At 34.3% G+C, this 23,181-nt stretch overlaps 1 protein-coding gene across 7 annotated transcripts in view; it reads right to left on the bottom strand.

Moving 5' to 3' along the window:
* LOC112808958 (sodium channel protein type 3 subunit alpha) overlaps window positions 1-23,181 on the bottom strand; it is a 109,753-nt gene that overhangs the window by 51,223 nt on the left and 35,349 nt on the right. For 6 of the 7 annotated variants that reach the window (XM_073883112.1, XM_073883098.1, XM_073883119.1 and 3 more), the window contains 7 exons: window positions 21,246-21,336; window positions 16,416-16,544; window positions 15,656-15,747; window positions 14,542-14,814; window positions 14,276-14,339; window positions 8,468-8,609; window positions 7,145-7,351 (listed from right to left, as the gene is read on the bottom strand). In XM_073883112.1, coding sequence (XP_073739213.1) covers window positions 7,145-7,351; window positions 8,468-8,609; window positions 14,276-14,339; window positions 14,542-14,814; window positions 15,656-15,747; window positions 16,416-16,544; window positions 21,246-21,336 — 998 coding nt within the window. Of the gene's footprint in view, window positions 1-7,144; window positions 7,352-8,467; window positions 8,610-14,275; window positions 14,340-14,541; window positions 14,815-15,655; window positions 15,748-15,834; window positions 15,927-16,415; window positions 16,545-21,245; window positions 21,337-23,181 lie in introns of all 7 variants that reach the window. The other variant, XM_073883141.1, reaches the window with a different exon arrangement.

Genomic DNA, 23,181 nt, shown 5'->3' with positions numbered 1-23,181 from the left:
TTCATTGTGTCTTAGAGAGTTTATTTAATAATGACAGTTTAAAACAGTATAAAGCAATATGCTAACCTATGCATTAAGGCAGGAAAAATCTGGTTTGACACATCTCTTGGAGAGTCTTAAAAAAAAAAAACAACTCTTTTGAGATTAGCTTCATTTTCAAGGAAAATTTCTCCCTTAAAAATATCTTCTACATTTTAAAAGCAAATGTTCTCTTAGTGGTGGTTGCTGGTCTGATTACTATTCCAATTCCATCCACAGGCTTGTTCTTCCCCACATGTGATTGTGAACAACCGAGTGTTATTTTTTCCTTCTAAATCTAGGTCTAAAACTTCTTCTTTTCCCTTTTTGTGAACTCAAAGAATTTAAAGTATCTATTATTTTACCACTAGATAGAAGTAGTGGGAAGATATTGGCTAGTTTGTCCTCTTCCTCCATTTGAATTACACTTATTACTATAGTTCACATCCCTGGGGTTATGTTAATTCCAGAGTTAACATGATTAATTTATTACATAGCACTTTTAGCTTTAAATTTTTTAATGTTTATAAATTATCTATTATAAATAATAACAACTGATTAACATATCAATCAATAAGTACCTGAAATAATCATTTAAGGGATTATAAGATCTTCTTTAAATATTTTCTTTTTATGTTTCAGCACTAAGTATATTTAATCATTTTGAATTTCTGCATATACTAAAGAAACAACCAGCTCTAAGGTAAAGCATGGCAAATTGTTTTGTAGTGAATCGTATTTTTAGACTGGAAGTGATCTAACCATGACTAGAGGATATGAAACAGTGATATAGTTCCTATCAAAGCTGAGTTCTCACTAAGTATATTCCTGTTTTTAAATATCATCACGGAAGTGGAAATGATTAAATTATGAGAATACTGGTTCAATTCTTTACATATGTCATTACTAAATACAAATAACTCTAATTTATCTACCCGTTTTGTTTTATTTTCTCTACTAGATATACGGTAGGTAGGAATTTTGTCAAATGCATTTGTACACATTGCCTAGTATGTCACCTGACATAAAAAGTGTCCAGTAAGTGTTTGGTGAATAAAGATGAAAAAGGCATTCTGTCAATTGTCTCAGACACTGGGGTGGGTGAAGAATAAGACATATATAGACTTGAATTTTCAAGATATTGTAAAAAACTATGTGTCAGAATGGTCTGTATAACAGAAACATTTTAGGAAAGAAGATAAAATTTATAATGAGTATGACAACATGTGCTTTTTGTTTTTTTCTTCCTGAGGGGAAGCAAACCCTCCACAGTAGCTTCCATTTCTGAATCTCATCTCAACACATTACAAAGAAAAAAAAAGGTTTAAAACTAAAGGTGCTATAAATACAAATTCTCTAGGATTGTCATGATCCCAGGGATGGGAACCATAGTACTACATATAGTATTAAATATGTGTTGGGCTAAGCAATGTAAAATGTACATAAAATGTAAAACAGATATTTGTTTATATTGAATACTATATTCAATTTAAGACTCAGTATAAGACAATGCCTAGCAATTAAATGGAACAGTAATTCAGAATTTGGGTATTTATGGAATTATATACAGTCGTATAACCAGATTTTGTATTTAATTCTTGATTATTATTATCACATTTAATGTAAGTAGTAGAAGATGAGAAATATTAAAGGCCTTTTGTAAAGATGAATGAGGCTAATGTAAATATATATAAAATAAAGTGAATAAACGAGGCACTTATTTGTAGCAAGTTAAATACAGTTGCTTAGTGCTTGATACATAGAAGATACATAATGTAGAGCACGTGTTGAAAGAATGAATATACATATATTTATTTTTATCCAGATAAAGCCCCTAATTATTCTTTCCACTTTGTATACACAGTAACACAGTGCAACACATAGCGTTAATCATTTATTGACTTGTTTGTAGTTAGAAATGAAGTGGTGGTAATATTCCTTTGCCATAATCCTGAAACTCATGTTCATTTAAATCACTTCCGGAATTTGTTTTGCATAAGACATAATTTCCCTACCTATTCTGGATAACTGTACGAATAACTCAAAACTAAAGCATTTGTAAGGCAACAGTGGTAACCTCCCGACACAACACATTTTCTGTGTCACTCATCAACTCAATCTGTCATTGTTCCACTGCCAGTGATTTGCCGATTCCCTCAAAGGCAGATGTTTCCTGTCACCTCTTATGTCTGTGTACCTGTTTCTACCCATCTCTGTGATAAGACCAATGTCCTGCTTACTTAGACTAAGAGTATTGCTTTCACTGGCTTGATGAATTCCTCTTTTTTTAAAAAAAATTATTTATGTAAAAGAGAGAGAGAGAAAGAGCAAGTGCACAAGCAGGGGGAGCAGCAGAAGGGGAGGGAGAAGCAGACTCCCTGCTGAGCAGGGAGCCTGATATGGGGCTCAATTCCTCTTGTAACAAATAACAAATATATGCTTAATATTTACTCAAGGAGTAACATTTCGTTCTTCTTATAACATTTCTGTGTGATTCAATGTAAGCTCTATAACTCACTGTATTTATGTGTCCTTAAGAAATGAAGCTGCGTGACTGCTTGTAATTACACTTCACTTTAAAACATAAATCCAGTTTAAAAAACCCATTCAGAATCACAAGACATTAACTATAATACCTATTTCAATTTTACCTCTAATGACATTGGCTCTCTTAAATGCCAATATTTCTAATTTTGTCCCAAAGCTTCCTATTAAATTTTTCCTATCAGAGTTGTATACACTGCTATGGGATATGCTGTCTTGGGCACCATTAGGCATTTAAAGATCACAAATTAAATGGCAAGCACAGTTATGATGATTCAGTGTAAAACATTTTTTTTTTTTTGGTTGGGTTTTGTCTTCAATCATCCTTTAAAGTTACACTTGATTTGTGAGTTCACTGAGCTTACTGTTACTTTTTCACGTCTAAACAATGACTAGCTTTAGGAGGTCCTTCAACAGATACTAATGAAAATGGAAGAGATGCTAGGCCTCATGAAGTCATTGGCTAGATGATACCTTTGAAGAGTGACAGGTGGTTAGCAAGACATAAGTTACAGTGGGTGGAGCACCAATGATCTCATGGGTAGACTATGTCTCCCTCTCTGTCTGCTTCCAACACCTTCTTCTGTTTCAGTATTGGCTATTTACTGGGCATTGTTACCTGTGTTCTCAATAAGGAGGTAAAATTGGATTGGTACTGTGTCATCCCAGTCCAAATTAAAACACTGGGATCATTTACCCTAGGATCAGTTTAAATTTTTGTACCTATGAAGCTAAAGCTGAGGCAAATCATGACTTGATCACTGGAATTCAGTAACAGACTTTTAAGTGAAAAAGATGCACATTTTTTAGTTGACCTAATTAGGATGTAGATAATTAGATTCTTTAAACTTCTAATAGACATTGTGCTCTTTTACTTATAAATTTGAAAGATTCTACTCTTTTAATTGATGCTATATTTTACCCTAAAGTGGCTGAATTTCAGAATGTACTCTTACTTCTGTACTATATATCTATATAGTATTTTCAAGCACATTGCTTTGTCTGTTTTTATAAATGATAATAGAATAATCCAATGCTATAAAATACATTTATGTACAATCTACAAATATTATTTCCCATATTCATTTAAAACTTTGAAATAAATAATTTGCCCTGTAAATAGATAACATATTTCATTATCTTATAAATGTTTTATTTATAGTGATCTGAAATAAACTCTTAAGTACTTGAAATGTAGTAGGACTTTCTGCCAAGCATGAGGTATATTTTAAGTATCACCAAACTTATTTAAAGCTTTCCTTATTAAATCACTAAAATATAGCCATGATACTGCTATGTACCCAATGGTAAGAGGAGAATAGCAAAGCTAGCATGTTTAACAAATGCTAAGAATGTGGTTGGGCTGGGTTACCAGCTAAACAGTTCATTGTCAAATCCCTGTCTCACCAAAAAATGCCTCAAAGAAAAGGACTTAATGCTATATGTTGTGCATCTTCAAATTAACTCAGAATTATTAAAAACTTAAATTTTGACTCTGCCCATTGAATCTATAAATCTGTCATTCAAATAATGCTTTAAATATCTGGAACTGTCCATCTGAAAAAAAAACCCACTATGTATCAAAAAGTCACTATGTACAAAAGTTGTTTGGACTACTGCTCCTGGCTAAAAGATATAGTAACAGGGATTCGCTGTCCCTCCTGAAAGAACCACTAAAACAGACAAAATACATGTAACACTGGTTTTGAAGACACTGCATTAATGGTACATTGGGTAGAGTGTTCAAAAGGATCTTAACTCAGTGGTAGGGAATAGTTAGCCCTAAACTAGATGCTCTGCTAGTTCTACCTAACAAATCTTCAAAGGTTTTGAGATGGAAAAGTATCAAGCTGTTTATAAGTAATGTAACTAATGTCCCCAAATAAGGATCAAGGATTTTTATAGGAATACAAACATATCCAGCACTGCAAAAGGTAAAATTAACAGTGTCTTGAATTCAATTGAAAATTGTCAAGAATGCAAAAAAAAAATCAGAAATATATGGCCAGTAATTAGGAAAAAATTTAATTAAAACTGATCAAGATCTGACACAGACATTAGAATTAGAAGGAAAGGACTTTAATTACTATAACAATATTGTGTATGTTCAAAATGCTAGAGACATGGGAAATATAAAAGAGACTCAGATCAAGGTTTTAGAGATGAAAACTACAAAAACTGAGATGAAAAATGCACTGGATAGGATTAATAGTTTAGCAGACATTACAGAAGAAAAGATGATAAACTTGAAGACATAGCAACAGAAACTAATGGAACGGAAATTGACAAGGTAATTCTAAAAGTCCTATGAAGCTGGAAAGGACTTAGAATTGTTAGAACAGCTTTGGAAAAAAAAATAGAGAGCTATAACTATCTGATTTCAAGATTTATTAAACAGCTACAGTAATAAAGAGAATGTGTATTGCTGTAAAGAGAAACAAATCAATTGAACAGAACAGAATAAACAAATCCCATTCACATCTGGACAACTGATTTTTGACAAGGTTCAAAGGCAATTTAGTGGAGAAAGAATATTTTGTTCAACAAATGGTGCTGCCCCAGTCAGAATGGCTAAAATTAACAAGTCAGGAAATGACAGATGTTGGCGAGGATGCAGAGAAAGGGGAACCCTCTTATACTGTTGGTGGGAATGCAAGCTGGTGCAGTCACTCTGGAAAACAGTATGGAGATTCCTCAAAAAGTTGAAAATAGAGCTACTCTACAACCCAGCAATTGCATTACTAGGTATTTACCTTAAAGATATAAATGTAGTGATCTGAAGGGGTACCTGCACCCCAATGTTTATAGTAGCATTGTCCACAGTAGCCAAACTATAGAAAGAGCCCAGATGTCTATCGACAGATGAATGGATAAAGAATATATATATACATATATAATGCAATACTACTCAGCCATCAAAAAAAGAAAAAAAAAGAAATCTTGCCATTTGCAGATGGGTGGAACTAGAGGGTATTATGCTAAGCAAAAAAAGCCAATCAGAGAAAGACAGTTATCCTATAATCTCACTGATATGTGGAACGTAAGAAACAAAACAGAGGATCATAGGGGAAAGAGAGGAAAAAATAAAACAAGATGAAATCAGAGAGGGAGACAAACCATAAGAGGCTCTTAATCATAGGAAACAAACTGAAGGTTGCTGGCGGGGAGGCGGGTAGACAGATGGGGTAACTGGGTGACAGACATTAAGGAGGGCATGTGATGTAATGAGCACTGGGTGTTATATAAGACTGATGAATAACTGACCTGTACCTCTGAAACCAGTAATACATTATATGTTAATTAATTGAATTCAAATTTAAAAAAGAAAAACAACAACAAAAACAAATGGTAATGTAGTAATTTGATATCCATATGCAAAAAAAATTTCAACATATAAATTACACCTTACACAAAACTTAACCGAAGATGGGTCATTGACCTAAATATAAAACATGAAACTATAAAGCTTTTAGGAATAAAAATAGGAAATCTTTATGATGTTGATTTGGCAAAAATAAATACAACACCAAAAGCATGACCAAACAAACAAACAAACCTGATAAAGTATACTTTGTCCAAATTTAATTTTTATCCGAAAATACTATTAGGAGAATGAAATGACAAGTTACAGATTAGGAGAAAATATCTGCAAAGCATATATATCATCAAGGACTAAAGGAGGATATATAACGACTACTCGAAACTCAAGAAAACAAAATGGGCAAAAGATTTAAACATCTGCTTCACAATAGGAGCTACACAGATAGAAAATAACATGAAAATCTGCTCAACATCATTGGTCATTAAGAAAATGCAGAATAAAACAATGAGGCACTTAGTAGAATGGCTAATAAGACTGACAATACCGAGTATGGATAAAGATGTAGAGGAACTCTTACTACCATGAGTCAGATTTTACTGTCTTCCCATGATTTTCACCTTCAATTTATGTGGTTTTTTTTCCTTTTAAGCAAATACTGTTCTGTCTCTTCCCTCAAGACTTGAATGCCCCATTCACTATGCCCTGAGCTCAAATAGCCTTTCAATATTAATGAGAATTTAAAGTTGTCATCTAATGCAGATGCTTTCCTGATATCCTGATAGGGGCTGTAGCAAACACCTTTTATGCTACAGAAACCCCAAAGAATGGTTAAGAGTAGGTATACATAACGTTTTCTTGTTAACATTTGAGATCAATTAACTTCAGAATAAAACCTTAAATGTTATAAATAGGGGAGAAACATGAATCGTTGGAAATATCAGTTATGCATCTTTTCACATTAAACTGAATGTCAGATTCTCCCCTCAGGTTTCATGAGACACTTTCATAGTTTACTTTATCTTGAATGTGTTTTCTACCCCAAAGTAATTTGTTTATATATAATGTCAAAAAGTTCCTTTGATCTCAACTTCAGAAATAATTTTAGGTTTGAATAGCTTTCTCTTATTTCTAATGATAATGCCTATATACCAAATGAAAAGCTGGTTTGACCTCTATGCTACAGCACTATTCCTACTTAAAACTTACAGTAATAATAACAGTAACAATAATAATAAAACTTTGCTTATTATCACTCAGTACCTGAGCTTCTTCCTGTTGCTTTTTAAGCTGTTCCAGCATTTGCTGAAATTCAGCCTCTTTCTGTTCTGCCTCTTCCAAGGTGGCCTGATTCTGTTCCTCATAGGCCATGGCCACCACAGCCAGGATCAAATTCACCAAATAGAAAGATCCCAAGAAAATCACCAGGACAAAAAATATCATGTATGTTTTTCCAGCAGCACGTAATGTCTAGGGGAAACAAAGGATAATTTCATCAGTATTTTATATAATGTCCCCAAATAAAGATTTGATTTCCATAACTAGGTAGTGAGGAGATGAATACTTTTTAGGATCCAGTGTATTTTGACCAAGATTTGTTTGCTGTTAAAATGAACACGTGTAAGTGCATGCATACATGTGCACACACACATAAATAACATTTAAATTAATCTGAACCTTGACTGTAGTGTCATTTGATACAAACACACATTTCAAATTAGTATATATTGGATATATATATACAAAACCCTATGAAAATCTTAGAGTCCATAATGGGGGGCACTATTAACAAATAAGAACACTACCTTTAATTCCTTTCAATGAAGTTCTACTTCCATGGCAGCCTATACTACACCATCTAAAGATAACATCTTTCTTTCTCTTTTTCTAGCCCCTAACCATGGGTTTAACTTGAAATTTTTTATGTAATTGATTTTTAAGTATTTTCACATGTTCTTTTTATATCTACAATTAGATTATGAACTCAAAGCCATGAACATTCTTTCCATCTTCCATAGTTCCTAGCAGAATATCCTTCATATAAGAAGTTTTTACTGTACATGTACTGACTGAATGAACAGTTGGGATTCTAGGCATACTTGCTTTGTACTGGACCCTCCTCTGTATTCTAGAGTCTTATTAACAAGTATCGATACTTGTCAGTTCATATATGTTCATAAAATTAAATCTCACACATGTTAATTTGAACCTTACTGCTGTGGTCTGAATGCTTGTGTCTCCCCAAAATTCCTAAGTTGAAAATCTAGTGCCCAATGTACTAGTATTAGAAGATGGGGCCTTTGGGAGGTGATTAGATGGTGAAGGTGGAGCTGTCATGAATGGGATTAGTGACTTATAAAAAGAACCTCCAGAGAGATCCCTAGCCCCTTCTAAGCAGATGATGACACAGCAAGAAGATGTTAGCTCATGAACCAATAAGGGGCTTTTGCCAGAATGAAGCCATGCTGGCATCTTGATCTTAAACTTCCCAGTCTCCAGAACTATAAGCCATACACTTCTGTAATTTATAAGCTATCCAGGCTGTGGTATATTGTTGTAGCAGCCCTAAGGGATTAAGACACTTACCAACTGGTAAAGGTTCTCCCAGTAGTCTTGAGTCATGAGCCGAAATAGAGACAAGAAAGCCCAACTAAAGGTATCAAAGCTTGTGTATCCATAGTTGGGGTTTCGACCAGCCTTCACACAGATGTATCCTTCTGGACACTGGCTGTAAGAGAGAGAAATGGTGCTAGCGGCAGGTTGGCAATTATTGCCATTTCAATTGATGTTGATGTAAAGGAATTGTCAAAACCCAGGGTTGCTGTCTATGATGGATTTTCTTGCCTTCATTTCCAGAGCACTTTAGGTAATTGCTTACAGTGATACTGTTATTAGATGAAATTTATTGGGAAAACCAATAGAAAACTGGGATGCAAGGAGTCAGATTTGCAGACATTTAGAATGGCAAAGGGGCAGCAACCACACACTTTTGCCTCTGACTTCATCACTGTCTTGCTCTTTACAAAGTGGCAAGAATCAATAATTAAAAATGAAAGGCCCGAAAACAAAGGGTAGGGAATCACTTAATGAGCTACTTCAGTAGGTGCTTCTGTAGAACTTTATAAAATAAAGCTTATATTTTAGAATATTTGAGATTTACAGAAAAATTACAAAGAGAGCCCAGAATAAATGCCCCATTTCCATGCTCACTTCCCTCTATTGTTAATATGTTAGTATGGTACATTTCAATCAATATTGATACATTATTATTAACCAAAGTTCATACTTCATTCAGATTTCCTCAGTTTTTCCCTAATATCTTTTTTTATGTTCTTCAATTGTTCTTTTTTAATTTTTTTTATTTTATTATGTTAATCACCATACCTCATTAGTTTTTGGTGTAGTGTTCCATGATTCATTGTTTGCCTATAACACCTAGTGCTCCATTCAACACGTGCCCTCTTTACTACCCATCACCAGGCTAACCCATCCCCCACCCCCCTCCCCCGATAGTCTCTCATAGTTCGTTTCCCTCTCCAATTTCCCCCCTTCATTTTTCCCTTCCTACTATCTTCTTTTTTTTTTCACATATAATGTATTATTTGTTTCAGGGGTACAGGACTGTGATCCAACGGTCTTACATAATTCACAGCGCTCACCATAGCACATACCCTCCCCAGTATCTATCACCCAGACACCCCATCCCTCCCACCCCCCACCACTCCAGCAAACCCTAATATCGTTTTATGTTTCAGGATCCCATTCAGGATACTATATTACATTTAGTCACCATGTCATTTTAGGATCCTCCTGATAAAGTTTCTCAGACTTTCCTTGTTTTTGATTATCTTGATAGTTTTAGGAATACTTTCAGGTATTTTGAAGAATGTCTTTCAAATGGAATTTGTCTGACATTTTTCTCATGATTAGATTGGGGATGGATTTTTAGGGAGGTAAAATATCATTATTGTCACATCATATGAAGGGTACATATGATCAATATGACTTATCACTGTTGATAACTAACTTTTGTCACCTAATTGGAGGTAATGTTTGTCAGGTTTCTCCACTCTACATTTACTCTTTTTTCCCCCCATACTGCATTCTTTGGATAAAAGTCACTATGTGCAGCCCACACATTAGGATCCACCTTCTTAAGAGTAGAGCATTTACAGAGATTATTTGGAATTCTTTTGCATGGGGGATTTGTCTATTATCTCTCATTTATTTATTTATTTCCTTTTCAATTATTTCTTTATATGAGTAGGTACTCATGATATTCATTTCATACTTTGAATTCTAGTTTAATTGTTTTATTTATTTTGTTGCTAAAATTGTTCCAGTTTTAGCCATTGGGAGCTTTTCCATTGACTCCTGTATCTCTTTGATGTAACCCTATGGTTCTGTGTGTTTTGTTTTTGTTTGTTTTTTAGCACTTCCTTACTTTGTGGCACTACAAGATGCTTCAGACTTATCTTTTATATTTCCTACTCTAGAATCGGCGATTTCTCCAAAAAGTCCTTGTTCTTTTATTGGAGAACAGTATTAGAACCCAGGACAAGTGTGTGTGTGTGTGTGTGTGTGTGTGTGTGTGTGTGTGTGTACACATATATCTCCTTGCTTTGTCAACTGAGGAACTAGAAGCAATGACACTGCCTTAGCAATAAACATAGCACCCAGATCTGGCTTCTAATAACACATATGTGTCTATGTGTATGTAAACATCTGTACCTCTATTAAGCTAAACAGGAGGTAATACTGTCTCCAACCCTATTTCATCACCTCATGATATCATTCTAGACTCCTACCTTTGTGTATCTATAACTTCTCATTCCAAAAGTGGCTGGCTTCTATCATCTACTATCTATATGCTTAATTGTTCAATACTAGTATACATGGATAGTTGTTTCAGGATTGCTAATCCATACTAGCATGGGAAACAACATTATCAACTAGAGTACAGTTTTTTTTTTTTGCCTTTGCCTTACACACTCCACTTCCAAAGTTGTTTAGATCAACACTTATTCTCCTACTCCTTCAGTGAGGTTATTTTATACATTATAAATATATTTGTATCCCTTTGTTACATTCTGTTTTTCAACTGGGGATACCCCAACCATACAAATGCTTTTTTTTATTTGCATACACTGTTAACTCTTTGTACTGTTAAGTTCTATGAGTTTTGACAAATGCTTAATGCTCACCATTACAGAATCATACAAAGTTTTTCCACCCTAAAGAATCCCCCATGTGTCACCCAGTCAACCCCCTACCCTGAACCCTTGAAAAACACTGATTTTTTTTTATCATTTCTATTGTTTATCTTTTTCAGAATGTCATGTAATTCGAATCAGACAAATATAGGTTTTTCAGATGGGCTTCTTTTCATGTATTAATATGTATTTAAGGTTCATCAATGTCTTTTTGTGCTTGATAGCTCATTTTCTTTCTTTTTTAAAAAAAGATTTTATTTATTTATTTGTCAGAGAGAGAGAGAGAGCACACAAGCATGGGGAGCGGTAGGCAGAGGGAGAAGCAGGCTCCCCGCCGAGCAGGGAGCCTGATGTGGGACTCGATCCCAGGATCCCGGGATCATGACCTGAGCCGAAGGCAGATGCTTAACCAACTGAGCGTCCCTCATTTTCTTTTTATTACTGAATAATATCCATTCACTGGGATAAATACATCACAGTTATCCATTCACCTGTTGTGGGACATCTTGATTGTTTCCAGTTCTTGTGATTATGAATACAACTGTTATAAATACTCACATGTATGTTCAAGTTAATTGGCTAAATATCTAGTAGGGAAATTGCTGGATCATATGGTTAGACTGTGTTTATTTTGTAAGAAACTGCCAAATTGTCTTACAAAATTGTTGCACTATTTTGCATTGCCTCCAGCAATGAATGAGAATTCCTGTTGTTCTGCATCCTCACCAGCAGTTGGTATTACCAGTTTTTTTGGATTTTAGCCATTCTAATAGGTATATAGTAGTAACTCATTGCTGTTTTAATTTTCAATTCCCTAATGACAAATGATGTTTAGCATCTTTATATATCTTTATTAGCCATCTGTATATATTCTTTTGTAGGGTGTCCAGATTTTTGCCTATTTTTAAATTGAGTTATTTGTTTTCTTTTTGTTGAGTTTTAAGAGTGCTTTGTATAGTTTGGATACAAGTCTTTTTTTCAGATAAATATTTTGCAAACATTTTCTCCCAATTATGGCTTGTTTTCTCATTCCCTTTATAGTATCTCTGCAAAGCAGAAGTTTTTAATTTTAATTAAGATTTTTTCTTTCCTGGATTGGGTTATTGGTGTTTAAAACTTATCACTAAATCTGAAGTCATGTAAATTTTATTCTCTGCTTTCTTAAAGAAGTTTTATGGTTTTGTATTTTAAATTTAGGTCTGTGGTTGATTTTTCTTTTCTGGTGTTTATTTATTTATTTATTTTTATTATGTTAATCACCATACATTACATCATTAGTTTTTGATGTAGTGTTCCACTATTCATTGTTGTCTATAGCACCCAGTGCTCCATGCAGAACGTGCCCTCTTTAATACTCATCACCAGGCTAACCCATCCCCCACCCCCTCCCCCTAGAACCCTCAGTTTGTTTCTCAGAGTCCATAGTCTCTCATGGTTCATCTCCCCCTCCGATTTCCCCCCCTTCATTCTTCCCTTCCTGCTATCTTCTTCTTCTTCTTCTTCTTCTTCTTCTTCTTCTTCTTCTTCTTCTTTTTTAACATCTAATGTATTATTTGTTTCAGAGGTACAGGTCTGTGATTCAGCAGTCTTACACAATTCACAGCGCTCACCATAGCACATACCCTCCCCAATGTCTATCACCCAGCCACGATTTTGAATTAGTTCTTGTGTAAGGTGTGAGATCTGTATCTAGGTTCATTTCTTTGCATATGGATTTCCAATTGCTTCAGCCCGATTTGTTCGAAAAACTTTCCTGTCGCCATTGAATTGAATTTTCCTCTGTCAAAAATTAGTTGATTACATTTGTGTAGGTCTATTTTTTTTGGGGGGGTGTCTGTTCTGTTTCATTGATACTATTTATCTATTCCTTCCCCATACCATACTGTCTTCATTACTGTATTCTTATAGGAAGTCTTGAAGTTAGGTAGTTTCTTTAGAATTTTATTTGATATTTAACAAGAGTGGCTATCAATTTTACCATGTAAATCACCTAACCCTTACTAAGTACTCAATAAAGAGAAGTGATTCTTATGGTTTAATAGTGATAAAGTATTCATCATCCAGCCTTATCCAAAATTTTATCTAGGCCTTTACATTAATCATAATAATAAAAATAATACCTAAAATGCAATAAACACTTATGATGGACCAGGTGCTAAACCAAGGACTTTATGTGTATTAAGTAATTAATCACCAAAACAACCCTAAGAGACAATATTACTCTCCACATTTTAGAAATCAATAAAATCAGATACAGAGAGCTTAGAACACTTTTCCAAAGTCAGAGTTTGTAAATGGTGGAGTTAGAGTTTGAATCCAGATATATATGAACTCTAGAATTCATGCTCTTATTCACTACATTCTCCTAACAAAAGTTAGGAAAAATATCAGGAAAATAATACCCCAAACACCATATCCAGAACTGTTATACATTTTCAATAATACAATAGATCTTTATGGCCACATGAATTTCCCATTTTCTAGGATGACTCAAAATACTTCTGTGTAAATTCTGTGGTTTAAGAGTCACTGACTCTTGCCATCCTTGGCTTCTAAAAAATTACTCTACACCCTGACCTAAAATCAATTTAAAATACTCTTGGGAAAATATGTTAAGTATGAGTGACCAGCAGGATGACTAAGATATTAAAGTGTCTCTTATTGTAGAATGTGACCAAAAAGAACTATTAGGCATATAGACCTAGACAAGCCTTTGACATATATCTGTCCCTTGGCTCTTTTGCACATGGGGTTTTCATGCTATTTCAAGAATACCTAACTCTCTCAAAGCAGTTTCCCAACTGCTGAAGATCATGTTATATTCTGGATCTTTTCCAGCCACAGCAAAACTTATCACATCAACACATACCCACATCAATCAAAATGTTCCCTGTATTTATTAAACAGCTCTGATGGGTTTACAAAAAAGACAGACTATGGGTCTTCACACTTGGGGGTTATAATCAGGTACATCTAAACTATGAAATTCTGGAGAAAAGGTCTTCACCCAGAGGGGTGGTTTTAATGACCATGAGTTTAGAACTGATACAGTCCTCTAACAAAGAAGGTACTTCCTAGGTAGGTAGCATCACTATTATATACATGTAAGAATACCCTTGTATTTTTTTCCTATCTGCTTTTTCCCAAACTGTTCTAGATTTTTTTAAATTGTGCTTCTTACCCTGCATCTGAGCCATTTCCACAGAGTAGAGGGTCCTTTTGTCCATCCAAAACATAAAAGTGACCTGTTAATATAAAGAATAAACTATTTCATTTCATATCTGTCCTACTGACTTTGGGAATAAATGAGAGCTTGACTGTCTCAGTTATTTCCAAAGTGGACACAATGAGGTATATTTACAAAAATAGTTTCAAGCCCACAGCCTCAACTATTTATAGTTGAAAATTCAGCAACACTAAGGTTAACAATGTAGCAATATTTCTTACTGTCATCTTCAATATAATCCTTCCAGTTAAATGTACTCATTGTTATATTAACAAATATCCCATTTGAATCCATTGTGCCATTAAAGTAGGATGTGGTGTTGGTTTCAAAAGCAGAATCGCTTGGGGGCCATTGCAAGCATTTATTCCGCAGGTTGCCCATGAACAGCTGCAGACCAATTAGAGCAAACACGCTCAGACAGAACACAGTCAAGATCATGACATCAGAAAGCTTCTTCACGGACTGGATTAGGGCCCCTACAATGGTCTTTAAACCTGAGGAGAGACAGCAATAGGTCATCCAAGGAAGAGTGTCATAATCTGTAATGTCTTCTTAGTCACACACATTCTCTTTTCCCATAAATGGTTGCCTGGCTATTTAGACACAAAGCTTTATGGATAGCCAGATGGTTTGGGAAATGGATGAAAAGCAGATTTTATTTATGAATAGTATGTTTTCTGGAGGTTTAAAATGAAAGTGTAAATATCTAGGCAGGAAGCTTTTTTGTGTGTGTGGTTTTATGTGTTGTCATGAACATCTAAAGAAGAACTTGCAGTTATTTTTCACATCAGATTGTGTTTCATGAGGCATTTCCCTTCAACCCATTCTTTACACCAGCCTCTAAGTAACAATAATTCAGAGGAGAAAAGAATTTTAAAATATTAAATATCCTATGCCATGCTGTTCAAGAATAATCTTTTCTCCTTTATAAAAGGAGATCTATTTTCATAATAGATCTGCAGTGAATGGGAAACCCAAGTAAGTTAGTAAAGGCATGGTAGTAAAGCTTTTTCCAGATTGTAAAAGAGAAAACTTTACATCATAAATGCAAAAAGAGAGAGAAAGCATGAGAGAGAGAGTGCACACACGTGCACAAAACTAGTATTTTTATAGACAACTCATGCAATTCTCTGTTAAACTCAAAGGCTGACTTTATAAATAAGTATGTAATTTCTAAACTTTTAGGAACCGAACTGCTTTGAAACATCATTTGACATTCTTGAAGTTGACAAACAAGAATAATACACAACAAGTCTAATGACCTAAGTGTGATTTCAACCTAACTATTATTACAGTGTATTTAAATTCAGCCCCCGTGTTTAACCTAGCTCTCACCTGGAATGACTGAAATTGTTTTCAGTGCTCGGAGAACTCTGAATGTTCTCAGCGCTGAGACATTGCCCAGGTCGACAAACTCTGTCACGTATCTGTAATAGGGAGTTCACACACAACACAATAATACACAAGAAAAGTTGGAGATACAAGGAGCCTATCATCTTACACCAGTTTCTTACCTGGAATTACAGAAATAGTTTTCAGAGCTCTCAAGACTCTGAAAGTTCGAAGGCCTGAAACATTGCCTAGGCTTACAAATTCTGTTACATACCTGTAGAATTAAATCAGAGTTACTGATAGTTTTGGCAAAGTTTATACTAAATAAAGAATGAAAGTTGGGTTTGGCGTATAGAGCCCCTTGAGTTTAACAAATGGAATTGCTATAGACCTAAGGATGCCATATGTTGAAAACTGCTTTTAAGGAATAAAATTTTGTTGTCTTATTTCAGTGTAATTTTCACTAATATGAACAAGTTTGTTTGTAAGAAATCAAAGTACAGTTGGAGGTATTATGCTCAATGAATAACTTCATTTTGATGAAATGGAAGACTAAATGACATGAGAGTAATTGTTTAGTGCTCACTTACCAGATAGATTTACCTTACTATATGTATTCTAATGTGTATTCTCAAAATATATGAGGCATATGGTTAATTTGGCTAATAAGCAAACTCTGCATTTAAAATATGTCACAACCACCTGGTTTGTGCTACAACTATTTTCATTCCTTTGAGCTTAACAACTTTTCAAAAATACTCACGCCATCACAATGACACTGAAATCCAACCAGTTCCATGGATCACGAAGGAATGTAAAATCTTCTAAGCAAAACCCTCTTGCCAAGATTTTTATAAGTGACTCAAAGGTGTAGATTCCAGTGAATGTGTACCTAGGAAAAGCATCCAAATAAAAATTAACATTTTCATTTGAGCTGTTAATATACATGGTTTCAAATATGGCAAATCTTATCCTTTTGTGGTTTTTTAATTTGCTAAAATCTTATTTCATATTTCCATTTACAAAGACTTGACTTGTCTAATTAATCTTATAAGCCTGAGTAAAAGGTTAAACTGAAGAAATAGTATCTTCCCCAAAGAATCTGATCTTGTTTAACTATTTAGACTCTAGAATAATAGTTGCATGTGTTTTATGGATAATGATCAAGCTTGACCCTCTAGGAGCAACACTGTTTGATTAAAATATAACAGCTAGGGTGCCTGGGTGGCTCAGGTGCCTGGGTGGCTCAGTCGTTAAGCGTCTGCCTTTGGCTCAGGTCATGATCTCAGGGTCCTGGGATTGAGTCCCACATCAGGCTCCCTGCTCCACGGAAAGTCTTCTTCTCCCTCTCCCACTCCCCCTGCTGTGTTCCCTCTCTTGCGTTTTCTCTCTCTCTGTCAAATAAATAAAATACAGTCTTTAAAAAATATATATATATAATACAAGCTAAATATGTAGTTTTCAAATTTTCAGTAGCCAAATAAAAAATGAAAAACAAGTTAATTTGTCACATTATATTTTATTTAAACCAATGTATCAAAAATATTATTATTTCAACAACTAAGACTAGCCAAATTTCAGATTTCACATGTGGCTAGTGTCTCCCTTATTAGACAATATAGCTCTAGAGGTGAAATTTCTTGGATTTATTTATTTATAATAAGATATTTCATTCAAATTTATTAATGATTAGAATTATTTTTAGACATATTTCCCATGTCTAATCTAGAAAATATGCTTCCCCTTTTTATCTTTAAGAGTCAGGCATAGAGTTTTAAAACTGCTTATCTCGTATATATCTACACAAGAAAAATTGTAATTTATTAGTATTTTATGTGTGTGCATTCACACAATTACCAAAACTCATAGCAAAACCAAATTTCTGATTCTTACCTGCATCAGCTACCATTTCTATACAATTGAGCCAAATCATTTAAACATGGTTACGTTCAAATTTCAACCTCCAAAATGGTGAAAAGCTTTTCCATTTACTGTTTGATATATAGTGCATTTCTAGCCCTCTCTCCTTTGAGTGTCGACAATATTATTTCTGTTTCTTCCAAAAATAGTTGAGAAACAGTACTTGTTTTTCAACATTGTGTTCTTTTAAAGAGTGCAATTTAAGATTATCCTTCAGATTATTTCACCCAGGCCACAAAGATTTGATTTACTCATATTAAAATTAATTATATTTCCCACCTACTCATATTTTATATGTGAATAAAGTTAGGAGAGTTATTTCTGCATTGTTCTCTGCAGAAATTTCTCTCATATGGGGGAACAAAGAAATAAGAAGAAAATCTATGCAGCAATCTTCACATCAAGTTCTTGGCCTTTTGGCTAAGATCAAGTGAAGTTTTCCTAAGAACATTTCTCCTCCTTTTTAAAAGAATTCAGTTGACTTTTTGAGAAATAAATATAATTACTATCTTTACTTATTATGAAGTAGCTGACCTCTTTAGGAAAAGATATAATTTACAATGCCAAACTTATATTTACTTGTGTTTTAGTGTGGGCCTTTGCACATTACACATAATCACCATGACATTTCTGTTCAGAGATAGCTACCTTATGAAAAGCCATAAGAGACAGCTCAGTGTACATTTTATTTATCACATTAATGGTTAATTCCCTATGGTCTAAGCTTAGGCAATTCTGAGTTATCTAAGATTAAAGTCCCTACTGCTATCCCTGTTTTTGTTGATAGCTATCCAAAGAAGAGTGTCCTGGAGCTTAACATGTGAGACAGAGCTTTGCCCAGGACAGGTGTTCATAAGTGCTTATTAGCAAACTAGATTGAACAGGTAAGTGAGAATCAAAGGAACTTGATCTTTCTTAGCTCTGCCCCACTAGGCCCCTAATCATACTTTTGATTCTGTTCATGTCACTCAGGTTTTTTTTCCCTGTAATTATGATGTCTATAGATCTGCCTGCCTTTCATAACATGACCCTCACTATACCATATGGTCCTCAGCCTATTCTGTGCATATCACCTCTTTGTACCAGGACTGTTTATGCTGTCAATGACCTGTTTTCATGTCAGAACTGAGTTCTTTTTTCTTTGCACTCTTGTTTATTTGGTTTGGCTTGTTGGCTGTAACCACTAATTTTGCTTATTTTCCTGCTACTTTGCTGTCAAGTGATAAATGATCCTCATAAATGATTGGGAAACCTGTGCAAAGTTTTCCCACTGAATGAAGTCAAAAACCTTTTGTAGGGGTAAGAACATTTTCATAATGGATGTAGTTATCTCTGAAAATGACTTTAAAAAGAGAGACCTGCTGGGGGGGCCTGGGTGGCTCAGTAGGTTAAGCATCCAACTCTTGATTTCGGCTCAGGCCACGATCTCAGTATCGTGTGATTAAGCCCCACGTTGGGCTCTGTGCTGGATGTGGAGCCTGCTTAAGATTCTCTCTTCTTTGCCCCCCCCAACTCTCTCTCTCTCTCTATCTCTAAGAAAGGAGAGAGACCTGCATATTCAAGTAATAATATGCAAACGTCCTCTTTACCTATCTTTTAATAATATTATAGAAATGAGATTTGTATATGGTTAAATGCTGCAGTAATTTCTTCTAGGAAGAGTACATATAGAATGGTTTTATATGTCCATTTGTTAATCCACAAATCGTAAATGATAATTAAGAATTCTGTTAAAGGGGCACCTGGGTGGCTCAGTTGGTTAAACCGCTGCCTTCAGCTCAGGCCATGATCCCAGGGTCCTGGGATCGAGCCCCACATCGGGCTCCCTGCTCATACAGGAAGCCTGCTTCTCCCTCTGCCTGCCGCTCCCCCTGCTTGTGCTTTCTCTCTCTCTCTCTCTCTCTCTCTCGCTCTCTCTGTGTGTCAAATAAATAAATAAAATCTTTAAAAAAAAAAAGAATTCTGTTAAATTGCTTGCCTCATTTAGTAGAGAACTAGATTCTCTACTAAAATGATTTCTAAGGAACATTTCCCAGCTACTATAAAAAAAAAATATTTAATGTGTGAAACTGACAAATGATGGCTTAGGATAGTGCATTAAATCCTCATAGAGGCCTATAAAAACAGAATTAGAAGTGGCAATATTTGTCATAACTTATCTCCTATTGGATATTACTTTTAAAAAATATGACAATAAAAAGAACGTGCTAGAAACTTTTTTTCACTAAACCTTATCATTGTATTATACAATACATAAATAGCCTACATAACCTAAACACCTTCTGTTTCACTAAATAATGTTTCTTTGTCATGAATAGCCTCATATGTGACTGATAACTTAAGGAATAGTGTTGTTATAATGCAGAAATTATGTTACTTAATGCAAATATTTCCCCAGAACGTTAATGTTCTGAATCAATTAGTGGCATCTTTCTCCTCACACTTAAATAAAACATCCTTAGTGTTAAAGGAAGACCTTAGTGATAATGAACAGAATTGACATATAAGAGCCTTTTTTAGTGGAAGCAGGAGCTAGATTAACATGCCCAAGAACTATTGTGCTTAGACCATTTCCTTTGTATTAAAATAATAAATAAGTGTATTATTTTGATGACATGATAGAAATGTCCCCAGGTCTTCATCTTAAGTGAGAAAGGACAAGCAAGGCCTGGAGTCTGAGACTCCAAAGGAGTCTCTGGCTGTGATTTTAGGTACAAATGTCTGTAGAGCTTTCACTAGGCCAGTATCTTTTTATTGGGATTGTTATGGTTTTTATTAGTGTTCTAATTACAAAGTTTCATAAGTTTTGAGTGATCTGCTCTTAATCATGTTTCCCTTTAAGCCCTGTTATTTTTTGAGCTATGATTTTGTAGAGAGGTTTTATTTCTTTTATGGAACACATCTGTGGTGTTTGAGCACACATGCTGTGTCTAAATAAACTACATATCTAAATATAACTAAATATCTAAGTTACTTAAACACCTAAATGTGTTTTCCTGAATATAATGATATAACATATAACCAAAATACCTAATATAATAATATTGTGCTAAACACCTAAATCTGTTGTATAAGAATATGACAATAATAGTAATATATTAGAATAAGATAATTTTATTCATCACATTACTCAAATGGCCATCGTTTTTTTTTTTTTAAGATTTATTTATTTATTTGAGAGAGAGAATCCTCAAGCAGACTTCCTGCTGAGCGCAGAGCATAGGCTCCCTGAGATCATGACTTGAGACGAAATCAAGAGCCAGGTGCTTAACCAACTAAGCCACCCAGGTGCACAAAATGGTCATTTTTTTTTTTTATCTAAAATGCATGACTATGATTGAATCTTAACTTTTATCAAACTAAATACTAAATCAAACTAAAAACTTGAATCAAGCTAAATGATTGGTTTAGTTTACCAGCTAGTGTATATACTATTTATAACCTTTCTTAAACAGATACTATCATGAATTTGTTGGAAAGAATACTTACCTCATAGAAGAGAAACTCCCCCAAAGAACTTCCCTTATCTTCTTTCGTGTTATGGAAAGAACTTTTTCTTAGAAGTTTTTAGCCTGACTCCAAAAAGTATAAAACTTGTCAGACCATAACCATAAGGCGATTGCTAGAGAATTTGAGTGTGCATTTCTCATTCAAAGAAGTCATTCCTACTTACTCTACATTCTTCGTCCAGTCTGGAGGGTTACTCAAGGTCATAAATACGCAGTTGGTCAAAATAGTGCACATGATAAGCATGCTGAATAAAGTAGATTATAGTTAAGGAATAAATGCTAGTGTATTATCATGGCCATTTACAAACAATCCAATGCCAAAAAAAAATCATCAAAGTTACCCGTGAAATTTGTCTTATATGTTTTAAAACAATGGCGAAAGTAATAAGAAACTTCAAAGCCTATCATATGTTCTTGGTCTACTCTTTTTCATTTTACATGAAATGTAAAATTTCACAGAACTGAATTTAATGGAAAGAGATCTCTATTTTAAGCAGTGGGAATTTTGCATTCCAATCAGTTATGTGAAATAACACTGCAAGGGGAAATGACCATTCTTTAGTAAGTTCACAATATAAGTGTAAATTGTAAAAAATTAAATGTAATTATATCTGAAGTTGTACTTCAGATATGATTTAAAATCAGCACTGGCTGACAAAATGTTAATGAATACAATATAAAAACCCTGAGAATGTATACCCCAGTATATTCAAGGATTACATTGAATGAGAATTCTACTGTAATTAGGTACTCTTAATAGTCTTATTGTGATGTGACTCATTCTTTTAGTGTTGATAAAAGAAGAGTAAAGGGAGAGAGAATTTTTTGCTGATAAGTTAATATTGTTTTCTAACTTTTTATTTTTACTTTAGACTGTGGGGGAACTTAGTGGGCCATCTAGATATCCTTCTGTACCTAGTCCACACCATACCTAACAGATAAATGCTATTTTGTAAACTTCCTGAGAATTAGCTGTAATTAAGTTCTCTTAGGATCTCAATCAGACTTCACTCTAAGGAAGATTATGATTATTTAAGGGTGAATTTTTATTTAAAAATGTAAATGTTTGCTTATATCAAACCACAGAATGAAAAGAATTCAAATGAACCTCAAAAAGTTCAGTCCTATTTGCTGTATCTCTAGGTTAACCAGTCTTTTTTCTCTCTTTTAGTTTTTATAAGGCTTTTTTAATCTATCTATATAAAATTCCCATTCTTGATTAAAGACCTAAATGTGAGACAGGAAACCATTAAAATCTAGAGGAGAACACAGGCAGTAATCTCCTTGACATCAGCCATAGCAACTTCTTACTAGATAATGTCTCCTGAGGCAAGGGAAACAAAAGCAATAATAAACTATTGGGTCTTTATCAGAATAAAAAGCTTTTGCACAGCAAAGGAGACAATCAACAAAACTAAAAGGCAAACTACAGAATGGGAGATTATTTGCAAATGACATATCTGATAAAGGATTTGTATCTAAAATGTATAAAGAGGTACAGGTCACAGAAACAAATAATACATTATATGTTAAAAAAAGAAGATAATAGGAAAGGAAAAATGAAGAGGGGGAAATCGGAGGGGGAGACAACCATGAGAGACTATGCACTCTGAGAAACAAACTGAAGGTTCTAGAGGGGAGGGGGGTGGGGGATGGGTTAGCCTGGTGATGGGTATTAAAGAGGGCATGCACTGAATGGAGCACTGGGTGTTATATGCAAACAATGAATCATGGAACACTACATCAAAAACTAATGATGTAATGTATGGTGATTAACATAACATAATAAAAAACAAAAACAACAACAAAAAAAAGAAAAAAGTGTATAAAGAACTTACAAAACTCAATACCTAAAAAAACAAATAATCCAATTAAAAATGGACAGAAGATATGAATAGACATTTTTCCAAAGATGACATACAGATGGCCAACAGACACATGAAAAGGTGTTTGACATCACTCATCATCAAGGAAAAACAAATCAAAACTACAATGAGATATCACCTCACACCTGTCAGAATGGCTAAAATTAACAACACAGGAAAAAACAGTTGTTGTTGAGGATGTGGAGAAAGGGGAACCCTCTTACACTCTTGATGA

This window comes from Callorhinus ursinus, unplaced genomic scaffold, assembly GCF_003265705.2.
Source record: "Callorhinus ursinus isolate GAN/ISIS: 27379988/994484 unplaced genomic scaffold, GSC_fseal_2.0 scaffold2, whole genome shotgun sequence".
NCBI classification, from domain to species: Eukaryota; Metazoa; Chordata; class Mammalia; order Carnivora; family Otariidae; genus Callorhinus; species Callorhinus ursinus.
This window is presented reverse-complemented; position numbering and strand designations above follow the sequence as displayed.